The sequence below is a fragment of the Neolamprologus multifasciatus genome, chromosome 20 (assembly GCF_963576455.1).
Source record: "Neolamprologus multifasciatus chromosome 20, fNeoMul1.2, whole genome shotgun sequence".
Lineage (NCBI taxonomy): Eukaryota > Metazoa > Chordata > Actinopteri > Cichliformes > Cichlidae > Neolamprologus > Neolamprologus multifasciatus.
Window position 1 is genome coordinate 35,950,442 of NC_140458.1, and position 27,901 is coordinate 35,978,342.

A 27,901-nucleotide genomic window follows, 5' to 3' on the forward strand; every position below is an offset into this window, starting at 1 on the left:
TGCCAAAGGCTTCAGCGAATAAATATGTTTTAAGAAGACTTTTAAATTCAGAAAGAGAAGAGGCCCAACATGCAAGGGTAGATCATTCCACAACTTTGGAGCAACTACAGAAAAAGCACGATCACCTTTAAATTTATACTTAGTTTTCGGTACCTTAAGGAGCTGCTGATTGGCGGACCTAAGGGAACGGGCAGGTGTATATGGTTGTAGTAGCTCCAAGAGGTGGGGGGGGGGGGGGGGGGGGGGAGGGGGGGCAGGCCATTAAGAGATTTAAAAGCAAATAAGAAAATTTTAAAAACAATCCTAAAATGTACAGGTAGCCAGTGGAGTGAAATTAAAATTGGGGTAATTTTAATTTCACTCAGACTCAGACTTTTTTGTTCCAGTTAAAATGGTAAATGGTCTGCATTTGTAAAGCGCTTTTCTAGTCCTTAAGGACCCCAAAGCGCTTTACACTACATTCAGTCATTCACCCATTCACACACACATTCACACACTGGTGATGGCAGCTACATTGTAGCCACAGCTGCCCTGGGGCGCACTGACAGAGGCGAGGCTGCCGGACACAGGCGCCACCGGGCCCTCTGACCACCACCAGTAGGCAAACATGGGGTTAATATCTTGCCCAAGGATATTTGGCATGTAGCCAGGAGGCAGCCTGGGATCGAACCACCGATCTTCTGATTAGTGGCTGACCTGCTCTGCCACCTGAGCTACAGCCACCCACTGTACTGGAACTTTTGTTCCAGTTAAAAGACTTGTTCCAGAACGTTATGACGGTACATAACGTTCATGACTCGTCACTATGCTTGTGCTGACTATGGAGGATCTTGGCAATGGCTCGTCCTTCCCTCATTGCTGCTACATGAGGCTGAAAACACTCATTCATGTACATCAATCCACATCTTTCCAAGCTCAAAATGCTTTAGGCCTAAGTGGACCAGAGCATGCTATTTTCTTTCAGTAGATCACACAGACAAGTGTGGAAACCAGTGGCTGAGAGGATGGTAGGTCCAAAAGGAATCTGTAATATTATGAGAGGGGAAAGAAAAGATACATTTACAGTCAAATTATTATTATCATTCCTGGAAATGTCTCCTGGGTGTAAATATTTCAAAATATGTTAAATATGCGTAGCCACCAGACTCTGCACTGAGTTTTTAAACACCTGGCCAAAGACTGCAACACTGAGTCTGACATGAGAGCACATGACATTTGCCTGGTTTGAAAAGAAAAACGTGTCTTTTGAATAAGAGTCAAGTCTTTTAAGGTGGTGCTGCCTTGAAGATTTTAGCCAGCCCGCTCTGAAAAGGTCACCGGCTTCCCCGAGGTTCTTTCCTTTGAAGAGCTGGTGTTTAGTTCCAGAAGTCCTTTAATAAGCTTGGAATCAACAAATACTGTTTTATGGGAAGAGGATGAGGATGCACTTAAGCCAACAGAGCCCTGAGGTCACGATAAAAAGCTCCGCTAACAGCTTGACTGAGTCAATAATACCAGCATCTGCAGATACTGTCAGTGGCCCACTGTGTGTACACGACCTGATGACAAACACAAACTCTGCAGCTGCTTGAGAAGCAAATCATATTTGTCCTACGAGAAATATTTGTCCATCTTTGGAGGTCTTGGTGTTTGTCGGGTCGAAATAAAAGCATTTAATGCGCAGCATGTGAAGGATGCTTATATTAACAAAAATAAAAACCCTTCAAAATCTTTGTGACCTATTAGATGCAAATACAACAAATGCAAATTTGGCCACTATCCCCTTGAAGGTCCCTGTGCACCTGTCGCGTCTCCTCAGGCTCCTGAAGAACATAATCTGGGGTTTGGGGTTAACCACAGCGGTCATAAGAAGTGATCCTTGATCGAGGGTGGGCCAGTCGCACACAGAGGTTTATGTTTGGTCCCTGAGCATAGTGAAACTGCAAATGGGCAGAACCAACAGAACTGGGTTTCCCTGCAGCACATAAGGAGACAACCATGAAGGGCACAGTTTTTTACTTTTTAATGGAGGAATCACAAAACCATTTTATTGCACTTAGTACACTCCTCCATTGATCCATCCATTGATCCATCCTCCATTCATCCACCTATCCATCTTTTTTCTGCTGGATCTGACGACCAGTCTAAGCAGAGAAGCCCAGACCTCCCTCTCTCTGACCTCCTCCGTCACTTATAGAGTGACATCGAGCCAGCTGAGTGAACTGAGCGTGTGTCTGCCCTGGAGCCTCCTCCCAGTGGGTTACCAGTGCCCTACCCTGGAGTTAGGCCCCAGGAAATGGGGGGACTAGCTTATCAAACCGTAGCCCTTTAGGCCAGCCCTCCTGTGGACCCACATAACACAGAAGGGTCCATCAAGTTCTGTGGTATGTGGACTGGGTGGCAAAGGCAGAGGCCTCGGCAGTCCAATCTCCAATTACTGGACCTCGTAGTATTCAACTTTTATTCAAATGTTAAGCAATGATGAAATATTCAATACAAACGCCCCCAGCTTTTATTAGTGCATTCAAACAGGGAGAGCAAGCTGCACTGATCTGAGTCAGAGCAAGAACTGAGTTTAACACTGGATTTAAATCGTTAATTAAATGTTGTTGCAATTTGATACCTTTGCCATACAAAACCTTGGAGCACAGCTTTTACGATACCTAGAATTTGTTAAGTAAAAGCAGCAGAAGTCTCTGAGTGTGATCAGAATCTAATCAAGCGCCAACATAATTCACCAGTGACCTCCCAAACACTTACAGCACAGCCTGTCCTTTGCCACAGCACTACAGGCTCCGCCGCATTTAAATGCACGCAGACACAAACAGCAGACGCATCGACGGTTGTTTTTGTGCCGGCATGCAGGGACATGCCGACAGAGACACACGCATGTATACAGGTACACAACCGTCTTTTTGAAGAATCTCTAAGTTTACATAACAGGTTTGATTGCTGTGGAGTACACAAAACAGCCTAATTGTGGCAGCACTTCTGCCACAGTGTGAATCTGTTTGCTACAAAAAGTTATTGAGCTGCTGCCACTTTCATGTGGTGCGGCATCAACGTTCAAGAAGATATCATTTCACAGGAATGAGATGTGTGTACGCTTATTATGAGTATAAAAGAAAACATTCTCATAAATTCTGGCAGGACAGGCGTCTGTCCAGGCTTGTAAGCCTAGCAGAAGAAAGACGGAGGGAAAAAAGATTGCAAGGCCTTCGACTTGGCTCCCACACAGGGATACAGGATCTCTCAGATCCATAAATCACTCTCTCTTAATTCATCCTTTTATCCCGTGAGACAAAGTGCAGGCAGGCCCTCTGCTAGGAAGTTGCTAACTACATTGTTGATGCTCACGGGAGGTAATAATGTGGAATTACTCTTATTGTAAATGTTAGCGTAGTAAGTACAAGGTGCAGGAAGCACATTACAAGCACAACAAACATATAGTGGTTGCACTGATGGTTGTGTGTCTGCAGTCCACACACGTAACAGACCACCTCTCTTGTGTGTTCACAGTGTATTCAATGACTGCAAAACCAAACGTAACAGCCGTGCATGCTGCACACACACTTGTGTTTTCTATTATCTAAACATCAGTTCAATAGACTTGAGTCCACACTGACCTCTCCATCTGGTCTCTGGTTCTGGGATGGGCTGGGGTTACCGAGCTGGTTCTGAGGCTGTTTCTGGGGTTGCATGACTGACAGCTTGTCTTTTAACTCGTGGTTCTCCTTTCTCAGCTGCTCCAGCTCCTCCAGCCGAACCCTGTCCTCCCGGTCCTTTTGTTCCCGCAGGTTTTCAATCACTCGCTCCTGAGAAAGTGAGAAGGTATAAGAAGGTCAAATAAAAATTGATGTGGCAAGTGTAAGTAGGAATAAGACAAAAAAGTATGTTCATTACATGAAGCAGAAACGACATGAAATAAATCTGTTTTCCATCCATTGTGCAAAGGATCACCAGCCCTGTGCGATTACAATTTTTTCCTATCATTATAGGCAGCATCTTGCCGAATAGGATCTCCAACATTCTTTACAAAGTGTGGCCAAAGACAAACTCATAAATGCCCACCATAAATAATACTGCTATAAATAATCGCAGTGACACAAAGGGATCGGAGCCAAGTAGCACAGAAAGAGGAGGAAGGAAGAGAAGGGCTGAGGGACAGATTTATTGTGAGTGGATGAGACAGTACTGTAGATCACTCTCTAACAACCACACGCCTGCTGATAAACCGCGCTGCAATGTCTCAACTCCTCTCTCTAATCACGGTGGACAGCAGGACAACAGCTTTGGGCTTAAACCGAGTCCACAACATGGGAGGTTGAGCAAGGTGTGCGTGTTAAAGTGAATGTGTGCGTGTTTAGGTGTGGACTGAAATGATTACCAGGGTGTTTATTCAGGTGTTTATTTAGGCGCGGAGCACAGCTCAGCAATGAGACTTTACGACGTGGCATCACCGCATGATTGGCAACTTTAAAGTCCGGGTAATTGGACAAATACATTCACTAACTCGCCCTGGCACAGGACATCACTACACGGAGAGGGCGCGGGAGACCGTGAGAGAGGCGGCTTGGCTAACAGGCTCTGCCCACTTTATGAATATCGAGGATGTGTGGGGCTTAGAGAAAGACACCCGGGTATCATAATAAATCTGGCTCTCTGAGGCCCAAGTGCACAAACAAACAACACACACATATGACATCATAGACAAGCACACCAAAGAGCAGTGCTCAGCATGGGCACAGTGCCCCGGCCTGTTAATTAGAACCACAGCAGTGTGGCTAGTGGCTGGCTCCGAGAGCAGGTTTGTGACAGAGTTTGTGATCAGCAACACACACACTCGTGCTCGTAAACACGTTACACACGCCCTGTGTTGACCACAAAGTCTGAAAAGCCTGCCAGCATTCTCCTCATCACAGCTGAATAATATGTAGGCTGCATCAGAAGTGGTTTCTGGGCAAACAAATGTGCCGGCGCAGAAGAGGGATTTACAGTTTATTGTGCCATTATGCAAGGCTATGTGCAACGAAAACAAACGTAGGTGCTAAAAGACCCTTTTAAGTGAAGACATCTATGTGCTGTGTCGCTCTGTGTGCTGCGAATACACTGAAACCCTCATTAACCAACTTCTAAGGTATTAACAGACAAAATGCTGGGAGCTTACTGTAAACCCTTCGTGATTGAATAGATACAATCAAAGGCTACAAGTCAATTAAATAACAATCAAGGAAATAACAGCGATAAACAAGAACACATACAGAGAGAGGAACAGGAAGTCAAACACTCCTGTATTTGACTCCACTTAGGCTGGTTTTCACATTATCGGTGTCTACACAGACTGCCTGACAGATAACTCCACAGCAACACTATACGAGCTAAAACTCTTTGAAATCTGCACAATCACATGCAGGACTCCAAGTTTTGCTCTTGCAAGCCAAGAGAAATATATAACAGCAAACGCAAAGGCTCAAATGCTCAGTGGCAGAGGTACAAACGTGGCATCCACTGCAGAGCAGAGCAGCACAGCTGGACAGTCACAACTGTCCCAACTGTGAACTCTTAACCAGCAGCCGGTGCCAACGAAACGTAAACCCGTATCGATCTTTAAGCCTGCTGTGCAAACAAACATGTAAATGGGAACCATTTTTTAGCCTCCAGCGCCAAGATGATAATTTTTTAGCCTGTAGTAACAACACATGTGAGCTGGCAACAACTTTAAACGTGCAACACAGCGAGGAGAGATGGAGTCCCTCTGAAATCAAGCCAGTCACTTCAAGACAGAGTGTATATATAGCCGGACTAGGATATGACATCTCCATGGCGATGCTGTGTAAAGCAATTCACATCAAACTCGTTCTCTGTTGAAGCAGGTCTGCAGTTAAAGATCGCTGGCACCATTAAACCATGACTGCAAATCCATAAACAAATCACTAAAGATTTGTGTGGACAAGAAAAATAACACCATTATTCAACGCAACAATTAGCTTCAGCTTCTTTACAGGAACGTCTTTGCCCTGGAACAACTCGACGGGCTTTCAATGTGCAAAGATTTAAACACAAAAAAGAAAAGAAGCACATCGGCCAGCAAGGTGACTTCTTTCCCTGTGAGTGGCAGCAGGCTCTGTACTGGTGACCAGCTGGTCTCTCATATTTAAAAACAACAACAGACAATAAGTGTTTACAACGAACATGCAGCCCATCTATTCCCCATCTGATTGGTTAACCTTGGATCACATGGCAGCTGTTAAGCACAGTGATTATGTCTACACTGTATCCTCCTGTTCATGTCGACACATGCAACACTGTCTTAATTAACGGCTTTATTCACTGTGTTATTGTGTACACAAATCTGAGTCGTATGTTGGAGCATTACAGATCTGCATTTGGCCCAATTATTGTGTTTATTTGTACAGTTTTCCTTTCTTATTTTATCTGAAGGCTTTTATTGTGATAGAAAGATTAAAGAGGAGAGAAACTGAGGATGCACCACAGATACAAAGCTAATATTAGAACAACACTCAGCAAGTACTGATCACATCCCACTGAGACTTTTCATCACATGTGCACAGTCTGCCACATGTATGGATGTTTGACTCTGTGCATAGCTTTGTTATCTGTTATTGCATTTCTATTCCAGCCCTCATCTTTGTATTTGCGCAGCACTGTTTCTTCTCCTTATTGAAACGAACATGTTTCACTTCACCCTTGCATTCCTTCACCTCTCCCCCCATTAATTCTAAGGCCACCTCCACCATCGGGGCTGTGCCTCTTCTGCCACTCAGCTTTTCCATCGCTCCATTTCTCTTACATTTGAAACCTTTATCCTCCTCATTCCATACATCATTCCCTCCCTACGCCCAGTTACAGACATGGACTAATCCTCTGTGTGTGTTCACCTCTACCAGTACCTCATTCGCTCCCTTACTGCTTACAGATAGCACCACATCTAGTGTGGTCTAAGTCTATAAATTAGGATTTTATGTCATTAAATTATGGCTGTGAGTCACAGTAAAGCATGAAAATTAATTAAACCATAAGCCATATCCTAGCTTCCCTGAAACGCCTGAAAGGGTAAAACTTTCCACATTACTCCACAGCAACCAGAGTTCAACTTTCACATTTTTCAAGCGTTTTTTCCTTTACACCTTCCATCCATCCAGCAGCAAACAGGACAACATCTCTCTGAAACTCAAGTGTTGACTAACAGAGTGATTTTCACCTTACTTACAGTGCTTTCCCCATCACTCTTACCTTTTCTGATAAAGCTTCTTCCAGCGTAGCCAGAGCCGTGTCTGTGTTGCTGGAGTCGGTTTGAAGGCCCTGAACCCTTTCCCTCAATCCAGCCACCTGTTTGTCTTTGTCCTTCAACTGTTCCAGCAGGTTCTCAATCTGCGGAGAAAGAACAATGAGAGTGAAACAAAGGAAATCCCATCAGTGGGATATTGTTGTTAAACAAACACAAAATATTCATCATGACAGATGGAGTCACACAGAAGTTTAGACCAAACTTGGAACGTTAAGCAGCATTTTTACCCAGTTGTGACCAACTGAAGGCTCACAACTGGAGACTGTTTGTACCCATGAACCGCATAAATACTTTTTGGCCCCTGGGGACCCATCTAGAAGAGGAATCCAAACACTGAGCAGTTTGTAGAGCTTCTGACTGCATTTTCCTGCTGTTTTGTCATCGATCCTGATGTGACGTCTCAGAGACGGCAGTGAAAGCCTCGATGCAGCAGTTTGCATCACAAGAATTATAGATGGAAGCACAGCATGCAAATACATTTATTGTATGTCGGTGCAAAGCATGTATAGAAACAGTAAAAACACCAGTGCACTTCTCTGTGGCTCTGCAATATTATTCTATGTTTTATTCTACTGCACCACAGCTCTTGTGTTTCTTGTCTTTTTCTCTTTATATCACTGTGTGTAGAACAAGTTTTGGTGGTTTTCTGTCATTTCTACAGTTTCTTGCTGTATTTGTGTCCTGAGCTTTTACAGGGTCACTATCAGACACCACTGTCAAAACTTCTGTTGTAATTTTTCATCATCAGTAAAACTTAAAAATACATTTAACATGTGGAGCAGTGTAAACACCTATTTATGCATTTATAATAGTGACTCTTGTTGTTGCTGCTGTATTCGTACTGTCACACTTTTGTGAAATCCACCCTCAGTCACTTTATTAGCTTTTCACCTGCTTATTAACACAAATGTCTAAGCCAATTGCATGGCAGCAACTCGTTGCATTAAGCCATGTAGGCATCCAGACAACCCCACTCATGTTCAAACTGAGCATTAGAACGGGGAAGCTGATTTTAGTGACATTGTTTTTGGTGCCAGGCAGACTGGTGTGAGTATCTGAGAAACTGCTGGTCTACTGGGATTTTCCCACCCAGCCATCTCTGGGGTTTACAGAGAATTATCTGAAAAAGAGAAAATAGGCAGTGAATTGCATCCCCATGGCAGAAAAGGTCAAAGAAGAATGAACAGACTTCTTCCAGCTGACAAGAAAGCAAAATAACTCAAATAATCACTCGTTGCAACCAAAGTTTGCAGCAGAGCATCTCCTTCAAGCAGAAGACCACCGTGTACCGTTTCTGTCACCTAGCAACAGGAAATTGAGGCTGTAATTAACATGGGCTCACAAAAACTGGAAAATAGAAGATTGGGGGGAAAGTGCCTGAATGAGTTTGCATTTCTGCTGTGACATTTGGATGACGGGTTCAGAATTTGTCTTAAAAACCATGAAAGCGTTCACTCGCTGCTTATCGAGGGTTCAGGCCAGTAGAGGTGTGGGGGATATTTTGGCACACGTGGACCCTCTCAGCCCCCTGTACAGTCACCTTAGACGTGTGGTGTAGTGAGAGATCTGCACCATGGATCGACTGTGCTGCTCACATGACAGCAAGAAACAGAATCTCTGAGAAATGCTCGCAGCACCTGGTTGAATTTGTGTAAACTGGGAAAGTTCAAAAAGTAAAAGGGATCCAAACTGGTAGCAAGGTGTACCTAACAAAGTGGCCAGAGAGTCGAGTGGACAGCAACTCCCATTCCTTGAATCTACGTCCAACAGACAGCGTGGCATCAACAACATCCGCCTTATCAGTTTAGTAGCTTTATACTAAGAGTTCATTCAGCCCATTGACTTGCAGGACGTCTGCCTTCTTGCAGTTAACCTCATGTTGCTGAAGTGGTGGTGTAACAGTCAGTTGTGGTGTTCAGCTGCCTTTATCTGATGAACATCTGCAAAACAGAAGAAAAGCTCGGACGCACACACACAAAAGCACACAAACACAAAACGCTCGGAGCTGTACCAAACAAAACACTAACAGATGCAGCTGGAGCAGGATGCAGCGCCATGCAATGAGACTGCAGAGGTCTACAAATTAGTTTCAAAGGGACATCTGGTGATAATGCATGTTAATGTGGTGACAGGGACTTGTACAAGCACATCTGATGTTCCCTTGAATTCTGGATTAATATGATTATCATGAAAAAAAAGTTCTTCTTTAGTAGTTTTTGTTTCAACAGACAAAGTGTCCCATTCCCTCACCGCTGCTATGGATTAATAACACAAGTGACCCAAGTGATAAATTCTCAGATCAGGGCTTGGAAGCCTAACCGTTGTACAACAAAAGGGATTCGTTGTTTAATGAACATGAGATTCCAGTTTTTCAAAAGCCCTCCGGCCACCAGGAGACCACAGTTTACTGCAAAAGTGGCAGGGTAAAAAAAGTTGCATTCCAGTCATGGGTGCATACATAGATAATGTTCAAATCTCTGCAGCTATTTTACAAATGAATCCAATTAGACTAGACTTTGGTGTTTTCTGCTCCCTGGAGGGCAAGAGTGAAGATTTACGGGAGCCATCTTGGTTTTGGAATTTGAGGGAAAGTGATAGAAGGGCTGGAAAAAGCAGCCAAGACCCCTCGGCTGATCTTGATAGGTTAATAACAGTCATTACACAACCAAGCTAAAGGCTCTGGTAGGTTAGTCCACGACCGACAGAAACATTAGAGCCTTCAGGGAATGATGGGAAAGCTTCACACTACCAGACTGAGATAAAGTTCCCAGTAATTCCTGATTGCCGTGGGTGTGTCTGATGGTATTTTAGGATGGACACTGTGAGAAAAGGGAGGGTGGCTCCATTCATTCTTTCACGTTTCTCTCATTTGAAATGAATGAAGTGCTTTTATTTACTTAACTGGGATGTAAGTGCACGCAAGTCAAAGCAACAAACACACAATTCATGGTGAAGGCTGACAGATTATTCGAGACTGTAACAAAATGCAAGAAATAAAGGAGGAAATACATGATAACAAACTTTGTGGCCTCTGGTTGTAGGGACTCAGTGGCCTTGTTGTCAAACGCACACACCGAAACATACAGCACACGTGCACTCATGCACACCCTTGTCCCTGTGGGCTGCATGGAGCCCTACTTTAGGCCAAATTGAGCGTGTCACCCCTGGTCCTTAGATAAATGATTACATTCTTCACCAGTCTTAAGTTTGCTTTGGCCTGGTCCTGCAAAATAACAACCGCTCGATGAAATATTTAGCCTCGTCGCTTGGCCCGCTGTGAAATTGTGCAGAAAAACATTAGAGGCAACTTAAACCTTATAGCAGCGGATCAAAATGAGCCGAGCGAATCGCGGATATGGGAAAGAGGGCAAGGAATTCTATCAGAACTCTCCAACTTCAATCGCGCACTCTTAGGAGAAATGTCCTGTGGACAGGCGAGAAGCAGGGCAGCTGAGAGGGGGCCTCTCTTCCAGTAGCTCGGTTGTTATGATGAGAACAGCAGTCGCTCATTTTATCTCCCTGTGCATGAGGCGACCTCAAACTAAACTCCCGCATCTCTCTCTCTCTTCCTTTCATGCACACACATGTGCACGTGCATGCACATGCACACACATGCATGCACACACACACATGCATGCACACACGCACACACATACTGAAGCCTTTTATCACTGAACTATTGGGCATCTGTCATACCCTTCTCCTCCCCATGGAAGCGGACCACCTACAGCAGCCATCTTCCAGACCAGGCACTGCGATGTGGACTCTCCGTTTCAGTAAGTGTGTATCCTCTCGAGAAGCCATGACGTCTGTCTCAGTCGTCTCCCACACACATGGCGCTCTGTTTGACTGTTTTGACTGATAAATTGATCAAAAAGCTGATATTGCAGGAATAGGTTCTCATTAAAAGTGGGAGTGCTGATGTGTACCTCTCACTGACCTTGACTCTGAACATGCTATTGATAGTTGAAGTTCAAACACGCAGCTAAAAAAATGAAACACAGCAAAGCACTTTATTCCATTTGTTCGCTGTGTTTGCAAATCCGCTGGGAACCGTGTTTTTGCATTGCAGTTGTAGTCTGTTAAACATAATTAACACAAGCTGAGTTCTAATGTAACGGGAAAGAAGTATCAGGCTCTGTGTCTCTGGCAAAAACGGTAATCTAAAAGCAGCTTGTTCCGGAGGAGAACCACAAACCCGGTCGACCCGTCTGTCGTCCAGCCAACTGAGAACTAGAACTCTGCCAGAGGAATCATTTCTCCAGAACACAAAGGAGACCAGGGTGGAGTGTGACCACCATAAAAATACAATCATTTGTATTTTTAAAACACTTTTGTACCAATAAAAATACCAAACAATAATTGGCTGCACTTTTTGAAAGGCAGCTTACTTGTCATCGCCTCTGAAAATATGACGGCGACAACTGTAAAACCCAAAGATCCTGGCGCTGACATCCATGCGCGCATGCTTTCATATGCTCAAACACACATAAGCAAAAACATAGAGCGGCAATAAAAGCGAAGTGAACAACATGCAGTAACTGTACGCGCATTTCTCTGGAGAAATCTAGGTCACCGTTAAACAGAAACAGTACAGACATCTACATGCTGGAAATATCATACTGCTATGTCGAGCACGCCGCAATCACACACAGCCGTGGTAGTGTACGCTTAAATGTGTGCGCACGCATATTGTTCCCATCTCCAGCCATCAAAGGCTGTTGATTCCTGGATTAATAAAGGGCTCCTTCCTGCTTCTGAGCACTCACACACGGCTCTTCAAAGACAAACACAGCCTATGTCATGAAGAACAGGGAACACGGTGACCTTTCAGCGTGAGCTGGGTGTGCTTGCACTTCATTTAACCCATGTCCCACCATCACCCCCCATCTCTGTCTATGAAAGGCAACAACATGGGCAAAACTGGCAGAACGGAAAGAGCGATAATATGTACGCTGGCGCCTCCATGTGGTAACATGCCATCATAAGTTCCCTGTTTAATTTGGAGTGGATCCTTTAGATTTAATGTCAGGGATTTGCTTTGTGTGATTCATCACCACTAAGTTCTTTGAAGTGTGTATATACAGTATTATATACAGCATGTTATCTTGTTTACCTCTTTACAGAGCAGAGTGACACAAAGGACATAATGTCTGTGGCTTCAGACTTTACCTGCACAACCTGGAAATCCACGAACACTCAAAACACTGCTTCATTTTGGCAGCAATACCAGGAAGCACCAACAATGCAGAACAGGAAATTCCCACCATTGCCTAACAGCAGATTCACCAGTAGTGAGGCGTATGGCTGAGAATGTGAACGCCAACACGACACAGTGACCTTCAACACCTTTCCCAGATTCCCATCGGATGTCGTTCCTAATGTTGTGCAGCTCTGCTTGAAGATTCGTTATTGGTTCTCGGCCGTAACGGCACGAGACGAGTGCTGCCCCAGAGAGGAGTTAGGTGATGCTCAGGTTCTGGAATCATCCACACTTTGCTTAATGAGGAAAAACTGAAGTCATTTATTTTTAATTTTGCTGATGTGCTGCTGCACATCAAAGAGCAAATGACTCTGTCTGTGTGAATGAAGAGGTATATCTCGACCACCTCGGCTTTAGAGGAGAAGTATTTATAATATTCTTTTCCAACCGTGCGTTTGTGAACAGGAGAATAACATTTGTATATATAATTACACATTTATTAGTAATTAAAGGCTATAAAAGTAAATTTATTACCGAGAAACAAGAAAAACAGCTGTTAAACAATGTTGTTACTACTTAATTAAATAATGCAAACAGATTTTTTTTAGCTCTTTTGATGTGTTGTCCAACACTTGGCTGCAGAAGAGAGCTTAGCTAATTGCACAAACGTGTTCTGCTACTGTGTGCTTGCATGTGACTTTGTGTCAGTGCAATGCCATGAGACCAAAAAGGAGCATGCAGAGGCAGACAAGCAGGCAGAGCCAAGAAAAAACAGCTGAAATGCAACTGGAAGCAAGCGAAAGAGACAGAATCCTCTACGGGTTTCACTACGATTACAACTACGGGTTGTAACTCTTACAGAAGCTTCCTCGCCATCACCCCAACATCCATTCTGCTTCTTACCACCAGTGACTGCTCACAAATACAAAGGTGCTCTGTGTTCTTTAGAGAAACATGTGCTCTCATTTGTATGCAGCCACAAAGGCACGTAAACATACACAAATGTAGACAGACATTCGCTTTGTGCTCACAGACAAGCAAGAATACAGAATACATAAAAACCTTATAATTCAAGGCTACTTTCTTATATATGTTTACGAGCAAGCAACTCTCATTGTATGAGCTCATTTAAGAGGTCATATTATATTTTAGAAGATAGGAATATCATTTATTGTCCTTGATTTGGGAAATTCAAGTGTTCCAGCAGCAAAGTGACAGGCAGATGGAGCATGCAGTTTCCCAAAAAAGCAAAGAATAAAGTCCAACAGTCGAACAGCTGCTGGGAGAAAAGACCTGCGATAACACTCGTCTGTGCACCGAGCATGCAGCAGTCTGTCACTGCTTCATGCATGGGGTGGAAGACATTGTCCAAGCAATAAACAAAGGGTGTGTTTGGATGCCTGCATTTTAACTGCAAACTTTTTGTAAAACCTACATATGAAAAAAAAGAGTAGCTGCTCATACTGCAAGTCATTTTGGAAATGCATGAACATAAAGTTCATGCATTACCAGGAGTCCAATTCTGGTTCAACCTCCTTTTTTCTTTCCTTACAGAAAGTTCTTAAAGAGATATGCCTGTACTCACAGGAGCTGTGGTAACTAAAGCAAAAGTTTCCTTTTGCCCATTTCTTTTCTTTTTCACCAGACCAGCTGACCAATAACAGCACATTGGGCTTTTCAGAGGGAGCGCGGTCTTGAAGGGACAGGAGCTGAAACTGTGTTGTACACAGAAGGCGCTGCATTAATGAACAGAGAGAGAGAAATATGTTTTCTGAACATGAAAGAAAGGGCTTCTGTTAAAGCACAGGCACTAAATAAAATTGGTAACCTCTAAATGAGCATAAAATGACCTCAATACATGAACTAGGTTAAAGCAGAACGCCCACAAATTTTCTGGTCAGATATTATGTTAAACAGGTTGAAAAAAAGAATTTGGACAAAGAGGCTACGCTGAACAACAGAGTGAAACATGTATAATAAAGAAGCCAAAGCATCAGCGTTTCTGCTTCACTAGAGCTTATAATTGAAAAGCCAGTTAGAGAGGAAAACAACAACAACAAAAAAATTAAATATTTAACCTCCCACCACCTCAACCTACCAATTGGGGGGAAAGTGCGTGCACACAAAATTATAATAGGGGTCTGAGTAATTTCAGATAAGATCTTGGGAACAAATGAGGGCAGCTGTGAGATGGTTTACAGTTATTTTAACTTGTTGGCTAAAAGTAGAGCTTGTTCTGCAGAGTATAACACACATCTGAACTACAAACACCTCTTTACACTGTTTCAACACTGACACTGACACAAAGTAACAGATGTATCTAAACAATGACAACATTTATAGACTAATATACAAGCTCTACTGTTTGTGTAGACCTGGTGCAAAGACCCTTTGATTTGAATACCCAAAGAAGCAGGAAATCATATCCACTTGTATAGTTCTGGACTTTCATTGTAACATGTGGCTTATTCTGAACATACAGCCTCTGCAGAATACAGGCACACAATCAGGTTGTGATTATTATCACGAATGTTGGGCTGGGGTCAGGCAATGGGGGCTACATATAACATTTACACATTTGACAAGTAGACGTCCTCCCCCTCTCTCCGCGCATTCTTCCAGAGAGTAATTCACTCAGAAACCTTCCACGTGCATTCAGACATGAACCCACACACGTGTAGAGATACAACACCCACCGACCTGCAGACAGAAGGACGAAGCGAGCATTGTTTTCCCACTGATGTATTCTGGTTGACCAAATAGCAAAGTGAGCAGGGAGAGACTCCTGCAGACCCAGACAGGCTGCACTGGTGCAAGCTCGGCTGTATGTGAATGTGTCTGTGTGTGTTGGCCAAGTTGATCCACGTCCACGATCTTTAGACTCAAGACCCTATCTCTGCCCCCCTCAGCTGTGGAATGCTGCAATGATTGCTGGGTAATTACCCCGATGCTTTAGTCCTCTGCTCCCAGCACCATTAGTATTAAATCTTTTCTTTTTCTTCACTTTGGAGGGAGGCAATGGCCGTCCTTTGATCAGAAAGAAAGAAAGACTGGCCACCCGGCGGGGACCACAGCAGCTGTCTCCACCTGTGGCTGCTGACCCAGGCCCACTTTACAGTGATCTGGTCAGACAAGTGAAATGCAGTGTACAGTCGTATCATTCAACTCCAAGTGGTCAAAGTTTGACCCATTTTCTCCTGATAGTATTAGGCATTCATTTTAAGTGCCTGTCTTACATGCTATGAAACACTAACACTGGACTGCCAGCAGCTTTGGTTGAAGCAGGTCAGCTGGAGTGATAGCGTGCCGTCATCGTGATGCAGTCAGATTTGAGCTCTTCATTGAGTTGGAGAATCATCAAACACATTTGATTACTTGAACTGAAGTATGTATTTGTGGTCAGGCAAAAGATGGACTGGAATAGCTGGGGGCTGACATATGGCCCAATGCTAGGGTTGTCTTGACTGATGTGTAGCCTGGCTCCAATCAGCCAGCCTCAGGCTCTCACATTAACCCTGGCTGATTGCTGATAGGAACAGAGCGGGATACAGGGAGGCCTATCACAGGCAGTTTACCAGAACCTCCCCAGCTACGATGGGCTTATCTGCAGCCGTGTCTCTGCGCTGTGATTGGTCAGCTGGAATCCATTAGGATGAAAGGCATTGGTGGCCTCATCACAGATCTATCAAGATCACACACACTAAAGCAGGAACATGAACGTAGATGTGAAGAGTTATCTGCACGGATCTCTGAGCTGCTGCACACACAAGCACTCACCTGGAATACGTACGTCCTACAGATGTGTGCAGCAAAGGCATATACTGTAAAACAGACGAGCAAACTGGCACGTAGCCGATGTAATCAGAGGTCTTCCAACAGACCTGCTGGGACACCTTTTCCCCCTTTTATCCTCCGAGAATCGTGAATATATCTTTGCTTTGGCACATCGCACTATTATGTGTGTTTAGCAGTAAGAGGAGCTGATTTTGTTTTTTTAATGGAATATATTTGGCTTGGACTGTTGACATGACAAAAAAAGCCGTTCAAACGGTAAATATAAAACTTGCTAAAATAAGCAAAGCTTCCTGGCTGGGATTAGAAAATCTATTTGTTAAGAAAGAGTAACAAAAGATGCCAACTTTCAACCCTTTTTAGATTTCTATATCAAAACCTGTGGACAAGTTTCCGTCAGTATTAAGGGCTGATCGTACACCAAAGTGTCACCACACATAATAACCTGTTTTAATTGAAAGCGCTTATTAACAACGGCAGCCCTCCTCTACGTGGCCTCACCTCAACAGCTGCACGTTGATTTAGGCAGGCAACTAAAGTTTCCACAGCACAATGTGTTAGCATCACTCCAGATAGACGTTTTAATCACGTCTGAGCCCTCCAAGCAACTAATTATACTAAAATTCACCTGGGAACAGAGCACCGAAGAAGAAAACGAGAGGAAACACATGCAGCGACGGGGGAACGGTTAAAGGTAAGTGAAGCTGTGAGATGCACTGTGAACTTGTAGAGGTGGAAAGTATACGTAGTCTTCAACACGCTCAAACCTGTAACTGAAGCCACCATGTGACTATCAAGATATCTAATTTGGAGTTGGGGTAGCAGTCAGGGCCTGTACCTCCCCGGGTCACTTAAGAGAGGCTGACTCATTTTAAAAGACACAATGACCTGCACGATTAATCGTTAGAAAATCGTGATCTCGATTCATACTTATGTGCGATCTCATTTCCAAATGACAACGATTAAAAAATAAAAAATAAAAAATAAAAAAAAAGACGACGATTGTACCGCATTTTGATCCGGGACGTAGTCTGCATGAAAACAAGCGCTCACTCTTCCTGCTCAACAAATGACGAGGGCGGAGCCTTATACCACGTGATACAGAAGCTGGCTGCTAAAATTGTCAGGGAAAAAACAACGGAGAGCACGTCAGGGATGACGAGAAAGTGACAGGAGAAAATGCGTCCCGGTCAACCACCCAAACATCAATAACAGGAACCTTATTCAGCGCTTCCCTATACCCGTCGAACCGCAGGCACAAAGAAATTACGGAGGCTATTACTTATCACCTGACCAAAGATATGGCTCCATCAACACTGTGCAAAACGAGGGATTTAGGAAAACGATCAACACCCTAGACAAACGCTACACAGTGCCGTCCCGCAACTATTTTTCTATTGTTGCTACCTGCTCTATACACGCAGCGTCGAGCAACAACAAAATGTGAGACATTTATTGTTTTTATGTTCAGTCTCAACTGTTACGAAGTTGATGTGCAGTTAATAAGTGCAATAAATATTTATACTGGAAAAGAAAATCGTGAGAGAATCGTGATCTCAATTCTAAGCAAAAAAATCGTGATTCTCATTTTATGGAAATGACCTACAATGACCTCAACATCACTGATGATGTGTCTCATCATTTTAAAAAAGACACACTGGTTATCACTGTTTTGTTAACAAGGTCAGAAAAGGTTTGACATGCTCAGTGATAATCAGATGCACACATCTGTTTGTCTGTTTAGCTATTTAACTACTAGCCCAACTGCAACCACGACAACAAAAGGACCAATTCAACCTCCTCCCTTGGCCGTAAAACACACCTAATTCTAACCTCAACTCCAAAAAACTCTTAAGCCTAAAACAGCCTTTGTCTCAAAGGCCAAAAGGTCTGTCCAAAAGGGACAACCAGTCAAAACGCCCTCCCTTTCCAAAACTGTCTTCACTTCCAAGGTCAGCACAGCTATTCTTGTTGCACTGACATTTCACTGTGGACAGCCTCACCCAAACCCTAACCCCTTCATTAGGACCAGGCTTCGGCCCCCATGAGAACTACTGGTCTCGACGAGGTTGGTGGACGCGGAAAAAGCCTGTTAAGATGTAACAAAAACGCACACAGCTACACACACACAATAAACACTGTGTCAGTGCTGGACTAATATTTTCCTTCTATCAACATGCAGCATTTCCTCTTGCTATCCATATGCATTACACTCAACAGTACTAGTGTGTTGGGACGATGTGTAACATATTTGGGGGGAGAAACGGCAAAGAGAGAAAGTGGAACACTGAAGGTTGTTTTGGGAAATATCTATGTGGGTACAAAAGGTGTAAAATGTAGAAAACATTACAACAAGATTAAAATTAAATGTGAAAGCTCATTAACGATAAAACATTCAAGACAGACGAACAATCGCTCCAGAGAGACAGTGAGCTGCGAGCTGAGTGGGGGAGGAAAAAGAAGAAATGCATAAGGCCAGAGGACAACTCGATTTATCTTCATATCAATCTCTTTCTCTCTCTACTTTTCTTCACAATCAAAGGGCTGGCCATGTTGATGACACCAGGCCAGAGCCAGTGATGAAAGGGTCTGGCAGAGGATCCACTCAAACAGAGGTTGGTTCCCCTGAGAATGTCTGAGCGAGACCTGCTAAACACTATAATAGCTATAAGAGGGGCCCTTGTGTACACGGCATCCATACAGACGCACAAACATTCACACATTGTGCTCGGTCTGCAGCACATGTAATCGAATCTCCCTGCCTGTGGTTGCTATAGGAGGCAACATGATAGGGGATACTATACTTCCATGCATACAGACAGCCTTTTTAAAAGCATGAATATGGATTGAGATGACCACAATGTTTGAACATGAATAACATATGTAAGGCAAAACCACACCACAACCGGCCATGCATATGTACCTCCCACAGCCCTACCCCCTCAGAGAAAGAGGAAGAAAAAAAAGAACCAAAAATGAGAAAATAAATAAATAAATGCATCATTATGCATTGGTCATGGTCTCGTAGACCAAGGGCTTGAACAGAGCTTCCACTGTTCTGCATGATACACAAGACCAAAATGCCCACACAACTTCTTTTTTGTCATTCAAAGACCGTTTCCTCATTATTTTGAGTTAAATTAAGCCTCTTGCTATTAAAATCACCCAGGGCTCAAACTATGGCAGTGACATCATGGTACCATGCAATAATTCATGGTGAACATCCATGTCGATGCCAGCAAGAGAAAATTCCTCTCGCTCTCTTGAAACAGAGAACAAGGCAGTAATGGCACAAACTGCAATGTAAGCTAGTCTGTGTCGCAGCGTCTGTGTAATAATTTTAAAAAAGGGGTAAAAACGCACCACATGTCAGAAACCCTTAAATATCAAATTCAAAAGGGCCTCACAGATATAAACATGGCTTTACTGCATCTTTATGAAGTTGTTAATTAATACATAAAATGAAACCAATAAATCTGTTGAGGAAAGCTGGATATGTCATTAATTAGTCTGTTTAGATGAAAACTAAACCAGAAATTCCACAGAAAAGAAAAACTGCAAGAGAACAGTAATTATTCAAAAATCCAAGATAACACAGGAGTGGGCGGGGCAAATCAAAGGACGCTAAACTGCAACGAAGAACATGCGTGTAAACGAGACTGATGCCACAAACCTGTTGTCCTGTTTTTCAGCTTCCTCCCGTCCGTATCGTATCACACTCACATCCAACAGGCTGTTCTTGCTCTTAGACACAACGACACACACACACGGACCCACACAGGAATCCAATATCATGCACCAGTTGACCTGTCGTCAGCCTTTATCATTCTCACCAGCTCTCTGGGTGGCGGGTGCTGTTTGCAGTGAAGACAGAGAGCCTGTCGCAATAAAACAGATGCATCATCTGAAGCCTCAAAGCTCTTTTCATCAGTGGGGGAACATATATGAGAGATTAATAGCTCTGTGAAATCTGTTTAGTTGACTCACTGGAAGCTGAAAATTTTATGAAGAGGCTTGGCACTTTCCATAAGATTTAATCTAAACCTCATTACATCGTGTCATGAAAGTAAAAGCAGTGCTTGTACACAGCACATGTCTTAGTTATTGAAATAATATTCTCATGACGTTTTTTCTTCTCTCCAACTGTGCGGTTTGTCATATCAAAATGTCCCTAGTGAGGGAAATGTAACCCCACGTTTTTAGATAGAGTTATCTTTCACAGAAGAAAAACTTTATTCAACACTGAGAAGTCTTCAGACACAGCTGGGGGTGTGGGGGCTGGTGGCAAAATAACTTCAACAGGATAAGACTGGTAAGGAAACAAGCCACACTCCTGTCTTTCCTCTTGTATACAGATCTGTAAGTTATAGCCCAAGTCTGCTGGGAAACGGGAAATTTGGAAAACAAATCAGCACGAAATGGTCAGTTTACAGAGCGGTTACAGAGCGCACAAAGTTAGTCAAAGAAGTGCACTTTTCAAAGGAATCATATCTAGAGATCATGACTAGCATTTCCATTCCACTGAAAAATGTGACCCAGATAGCAATAACATTAAGATATCTTTTTAAAAATATTCCCATAAAAGGATTAGTCACATGGCACGGCTGGTTCTCCCAAAGGCCACATTTTCTCACATCCTTTGGGGTTATTTAGCCACACAAACACATACAGTCATATCTGTTTCTGGCAACAGAACACACCAGTTTAAAAACCATGTAAATTACAGAAACACTGAACCTGAGTTCTTTCTTTTTCTTTCTTTTGTTTTTAATTAAATTCATTGAATTTGTATCTAATGTCAGCAATCAGTTTCAGAAAAAGTGCAACATTTACTCTTCTGTTGCATCACATCTTCTTCTTTTAACAACATCCTACAAAAGACTTTGGGTACAAGCCGTTTTAGAGTCTTCATCTACAAAAAGGTTTCACCTTCAAAGCACTAACAGCCATAATAGTGGTGCGGACGTTTTTCACACCATATGCATGAATACAACCCGATGCCATCACTCACACTGGCTCCCAGTTTTCAGCTCCCCATCTTAACTGAACTCAGGCCGAGGAAGTGGGTGGCTGTTTCTGGATGTTACTTTGCACTTTTGTATCTTTGTCATAAGCTAAAATAGTTGGAACGTTAATACACAAGTTAGTGACCCAATAATTTCCCCCCTTCAGCGTAACTCCAATATATCACCTACACCGACCTGCAGCACAAAAGTACCTTGTACAGATCACTACAACACGTTTTGCTGGAAAACCTTTGCTGTAAACCCTGGCAAGAAAAGATTGTTGCAGACCATGATAATGAGACCCCCCCCCCCCCCCCCCCCGTTATGCACACTGTTATGCACTATATCACTATTACATGCCATTACCTTTCTTCTTTAACTTGGTTGGCAGATGCTGCATGTTCTTGGTCTGTGCTCACTGCTCTCACCATCTTGCCAAGCGTTACTCTTCTGTCTTGTTTCCATCTCTCTGTGCTCTTCTCTCATGTCCAGCTGCAGCAGATGGACAGCACCTCCATGAGGCCGGTTCTACCAGAGGTCTCTTCCTGTTCTTTCTCTTGATGGCTGCCACGTGCATGCTCATTGGGTTTTCTCTCTAATACTGTAGGGATTTTACCTTAAATTTAAAACACCGTGAATATGACTGTTGTTGTGGCCTGCACTATATAAACTGAGTAAATAGCCGTTTGGTTGACACTTCCCCAAAAATACACCAAAGCCAAAAAACTCAACCAAACAAGCAAATACAAAATAGTTTGACTGGGTTAAACTGCAAAACTCTGGTAGAGACAACCAACTAATTCAGCCCTTTTGTGCTTCTAAAAGAATTTCAATGACATGCTGTGCTTCAGAAGCAAAAAGTTGGCAAAAATGTCCTTGCCATTTCAGAAACCTCTTAAAAAGTAGGCAAACTATCACATCTACCTGGAAAAAGAGACACGGAAGAAACCTTTGTGCAAAGAGGCGAAGATAAACAAGATGAAAGAGGAGCCGGAGATGAAAAAGCAAAGAAAGGCCAGAAATTGAAAATCTGAAAGTGAACTCAAAGTCAAAGTGCACTCAACATTGAGCTCACAGTCTTATGAGACAAGGAATGTCTTCCAGCTGGCAAGGGAGGACACAGAAGAAGAAAGAAAAGCCTTTAGGAGAGGACTCAAGAGTGGTCTTTAGCAGGAAGACATTCAACATGAAAAGAAAGAAGATGGTCATGGCAAGAGCAGCCTACAAGAAAAGTCAGACTTTCAAATGATGAGGGAAGTTTTCCAGCTGGAGAAACTGAACATGAAAACAAAACCCCACTTTGAACAAAGAACCGAGGATGCACTTATGGAGGGCTTTGCATGGTGAAAACAACGAGATGATTGATGATATTAAGTCTTTTAAGATAGAAAAGGATGAGACAGCAATGTTGAGAAAGGCCTATTTCCAAGAGAAGAAAGACATTCAGAGCATTGCACAGGCTTTCCAGTTGGAGAAGCAAAGCACAGAAAAAGAAAGAAGAAGATAACCTATACTGAAGAAATTATGACTTTAAACTAAAGAAAGACAGCGTGAAAATAACTACAACGCACAAAGAGGAAACCCAAAAAAAGGATGGCAGAGAGTAGAAAAGGAAGAGTTAGCTTTAAAAAGGAAGGGCTACATTCAGTTAAAAGCTTTCCAGCTGAACAATTAGAAGGAATAGAAAGAACAGCCCGTGTTAGGAGCTTAAATTCAAGTGGACGAGGGGCTTTAAAACTGACAGACAGAAAGGTGTTGGAGACAGAAAACAAACAATGACAACAATAACGGAAAAAGAACAATTTACTGGACTTATTTGTCACCACACACACAGGAACCACTTTGTCAACAACAAAGGTTTTCTTTGAGCCAAGGATGGAAATACTCACAACCAAGACGCTCACGGTGCTGTCAAACTGTTTTAGTACCAAGCAGCCAAATGTGAGCATCCACCCATCCATCCACCCACCCATCCATCATCCATCCATCCATCCATCCATCCATCCACCCATCCATCCATCCATCCATCCATCCACCCACCCATCCATCCATCCATCCATCCATCCATCCACTCCACCCATCCATCCACCCATCCATCCACCCATACATCCACCCATCCACCCATCCATCCATCCAGCCATCCATCCACCCACCCATCCATCCACCCACCCACCCATCCATCCATCCATCCATCCACCCATCCATCCATCCATCCATCCATCCACCCACCCACCCACCCATCCATCCATCCATCCATCCATCCATCCATCCATCAAACTGGAATTTAAGGGGAGGGTATAGGAATTTTGGAACAGGAACCTTCTTGCAGTGATCGATCCATCGATCCATCCATCCATCCATCCATCCATCCATCCATCCACCCAACCATCCATCCACCCATCCATCCATCCATCCATCCATCCATCCATCCACCCAACCATCCACCCATTCATCCATCCACCCATTCATCCATCCATCCATCCACCCAACCATCCACCCATTCATCCATCCATCCATTCATCCATCCATCCATCCATCCACCCATCCATCCATCCATCCATCCATCCACCCACCCATCCACCCATCCATCCATCGAACTGGAATTTAAGGGTATAGGAATTTTGGAACAGGAACCTTCTTGCAGTGAAGCTATGCTATCAATTTTAAAATAAATTCACTGGAATTTGTACATTTTTAATTGACACTGCAATACATTTATTAAACTATTTGTAGAATCAACATGCTATTTTATGTGTATGTAAACACAATGAGAGAGCCACAGTTTAAAATACCTGGCACACTTCTTCATTCAAATCACTCTCAGTCACTTCGCACTTCAATTCATTCGTTAACACATATTTCAAACATTTTCATCATATTCCTGCTGACCTTTTGTAGGGTGTTGCAGAACTTCTGCCTTTTAAAGTTTACTGTGGCATGATGAATGAGGAGCACGTCTGCAGCAATAATATTTGTAAAGGAGAAAAAGAAACACAAAGATATGGATAGAGAGGGAGGCTTTCTGCATATTTCAACGAGGAAAAAAAACCTGCTGGTGTTAAAACAGCCATCAACACAATGATATGAAGGAAAAGCAAAGCATTTGCAGTAAGCCCACGTTTGAGCGTGTACTGATGAAAACTGATGTCAAAGCACCACAGCAAACCATGACACATCCCTAATTACAGGGCTTTTGACATGCAGCCACTTTGCATTTAAATGGAACAGCTATAGTAAACACGGCATTTTTAGAGAACAACTTCACAGCCAACTGGAGTGTGCAACAGGGATGAGCTAAAAGCAAGCATATTGCTTAAGTCAATGCTATAGGGAGGAGTACAGCACGTTATATGCGGTGCAGAAAGATCCTCAAACCTTGTCACACAAACATAAAAGATTATGTATATTTTTAGAACAATCACATGCACGCACCCTGATGGCACTTTATTTGACCTTTTGTGCTCTTTTTCTTAAACTCAGCAAGTGGGGGAGAGGGAGAAGACCTTTAATTTGAGGACATGAGAGGAAACAAGGAAGATGAGAGAAGACCTTTATGTGTATGTAATTGGTCTATAGAGGAACTGCCAGCATGCGCACCACAGGTGGCCGCCAGCCCGGTTTAAATAGCCATCCTCATTAAGTCCTGTGAGACATGCCGTGCAAACAGAAAGAGAGGGTCATGTGTGGCATCTGGGACCAAAAGTACGATGTTTCTTTAATTCATCATTCCCATTTACTGCATAGTACAAGTTTACACACGGAGGCACTGTATACATGTTCAAAGACAGTGATGAAAACTCTGATTAGCCAACCTCCAGTCAGTCAACGATTCGCTCTCAGTGTTTAATCACAGACTTCATTTCTGATATGGCTGACTGAACTAGAAAAATATTTAGCTGATTTAAATCAATAAAACTGCCAGTCATAATGTGACTTCCTTTTTTTCTTTTGTTACAAAAGTACGTTGACTCACTGGACATTAGACTTTTTCTACAATTAAAAACAGAGAGATTAGGCATTGAAAGGTTTCTGACACTTCTTTTCTTTAGTATGACAAACAACTGCTGGCATTAATGACCAAATGGCAGCAGCATCCTGTTGCATGTGTTTGTTTGAATGTCCAACCCCCATAGCAATTTGGAAATGAACATCAACACTATGTGGAAAACAAGATCCTGGCCTACACTGCGATGCTGCACAGTGACGTCCTGTATCTCACGTATGACTGCGACACCAGCGCCATTTATACAATTCAATTCAATTCAAGGGTGCAGCCGTCTACTGCAACTGGTTGGGGAATAAAAAACACTGTGGAAGACAGACAGCTTTTTCAATAGTGTTACACACAATGATATCAGCTCAGTTACTTGTTCCTCCTTTTCTTTTTCTTGTTTTTTGTCCAGATGTAGAGTCAGAGTGGTAGATCAGCGGCACTGAGAGAACAAATAAATATCACATTGTTTGGATTTTCCCCTGAAAGTTCAGCCTGAGCTCTGTGCTGAGAACGTCCAGCTAGTTGTCTCTTTAAGTTACATTACAATCCACTCACACGTGGAGCTGTTGAATTATTATTATTATTGTTATTGTTGGTTTGAGTGCTTTTAGAGTGTGTTTAGGCCCAACACTCATTCTCCTTCTGGCTCCATCCATTCCTGTGGGAGCACGTCTGTTTTTCTTTTTCTGTACAATAATAATAAGATGCTCACTTTATCTGTCTCTAATTTATTGATGAGCACTTGGAACTCAATGGATCAACATCAACACTTTGCACTATTGTCACTCCAAGCTTTTAAAATATTCATTTTAGTATAAAAGGAATAATTAGAGAGTTTATAATACAATGTGCTGCATTTTTCTCTAAATAGAGTGAATTTAACTCACAACAGAAAGGCTTCATATGCATTTAAAGTCAGGCTACACTTAATGCAATGTGTTGCTGTAAAAGTTGGCTTTACGTACTTTTTTCTGCAAGACATTAATCTTCCTCTCCTTGACGTCCAGCATGTCCTTCATGTCTCTGATTTCTCCCGTTAGTGTGCTCTTTTCATCAGTCAAGTCCTGCAGCTGTTTGGTCTTCTTGGTCAGGAACTGCTCCTTCTCCTCCAAACGCACTCGCAGAGCATCTACCTACAATTAACCAAGACAAGAAGTGCAGATAGGCAGGTATAACAAAACTGTAAAGGCAGATCAACAGGGACACCGAAAACAGCATCTGCACAACACAAACACTAACAGACAAGTAGCAGGAGAGAGAAAAGTGGACATAAACCAGTATGCACCATATCCAGAGTTCACACACAGTCAGACAGACAGGCAACCATACAGGTTGAAAGTAATCTGTAAAAAACAGTTTTAAGGCAGACGTTTGACGATGAGCGAGAGCTGAGTGACTGACGGGCAAATGCAGAGAAAAGAGGAAGCAGAAAAAAGATGAAGAAATGTTACACCGTGATTTTTCCCAGTTCTCAGTCAGGTGGCCCAGATGTTATTATTCAGCGCTGGAAATGACATTTCTCACATTTACTTGTTGACGTTTGGAAGTAGTAAAAGTTCAACTCTGACCTAATGTCCATGACTTGAACCACTGCGGACTGAAGCAAAGTGTGTGTGAAAGAGAGAGAGCCAGGAGCTGTCCTGTGTTTGTTATTGAGAGTGTTGTGTGATTGGGCCGCTGCTGCCATAGATCAGAGCGCTCACACGCTTCACACTCACACGTAGAAGTTTGACGTGTCTGGCTAAGTGTAGTGAGACGAGAGATATCTGTGCACGTTCCAGCACTACTTATTGGACTTGACATACGCAACCGACTCCTTGTTTGTTCTTCTGCAATTTCACTTTATTCCCACGTATAATTTCAGGGGTTTTATTTGACTTCAAGAGGACACACACACATCGATGAAGGGAAGTAACACAAGGCTTGTTAACAGTCATTACTTGGACAAAACGTGAACAGTGTGGAAATAGTTACAGCAAAATCTCTGTTTAGCTTTCAAACTTATCTCCCAGGTATTTCACGAGGCACTGACTGTGATTCATAAAGGGAGGACGGCGTTGGAGCAACTGCAGGTAAGATTTAGTCAGTCAGTTAACTTCACTTTAGGCAACAGTAACACCTAAATCATTATTCTGATGTATAATAATATTGTTGCACAAACTGTGTGTGTTAAATTAATGACACACAAGGGTTTATGATTAGAACTAGAACAACTGCTGTTTTGTTATTGTGCAAATGCTGAGAGAAATTTAAAACCACAAGAATTCAAGACAAAACAAATAATATGAGAGCAATCAGAAGAAAAAATCAGAAGCAGATATACTAAAGGCACAATTGAAAAGTGCAGCTGTGTTGGAGCACAGTTGGTTCCTCCCTGCAGATATGTTTATGTGCCTGCATGTGTAAAATGAGAGTGCACTCCATGGACACAGAGGGTGCCTGTCACTGTGCCATTAGAAGCAGGCCAGGACCCCCAGCTGTAAGATGGCGAAGTATTTATCTCATATTGCTCCTCTGGCAGACAACCAAAGTCTAGTACTGAGAACGGCTCTGTCCTCCCACATTCACATTTACACACAAACGCGCACAATAGTGGTGCTATCACCAATGCACATACA

General features: G+C 43.0%; 1 protein-coding gene across 2 annotated transcripts in view; it reads right to left on the minus strand.

Moving 5' to 3' along the window:
* Positions 1-27,901, minus strand: part of LOC146495503 (ERC protein 2-like) — a 162,466-nt gene that overhangs the window by 103,399 nt on the left and 31,166 nt on the right. For both annotated transcript variants that reach the window (XM_085146166.1, XM_085146165.1), the window contains exons 6-8: positions 26,249-26,416; positions 7,234-7,371; positions 3,606-3,794 (exon numbers count right to left, since the gene is read on the minus strand). In XM_085146166.1, coding sequence (XP_085002292.1) covers positions 3,606-3,794; positions 7,234-7,371; positions 26,249-26,416 — 495 coding nt within the window. The remainder of the gene's footprint in view (positions 1-3,605; positions 3,795-7,233; positions 7,372-26,248; positions 26,417-27,901) is intronic.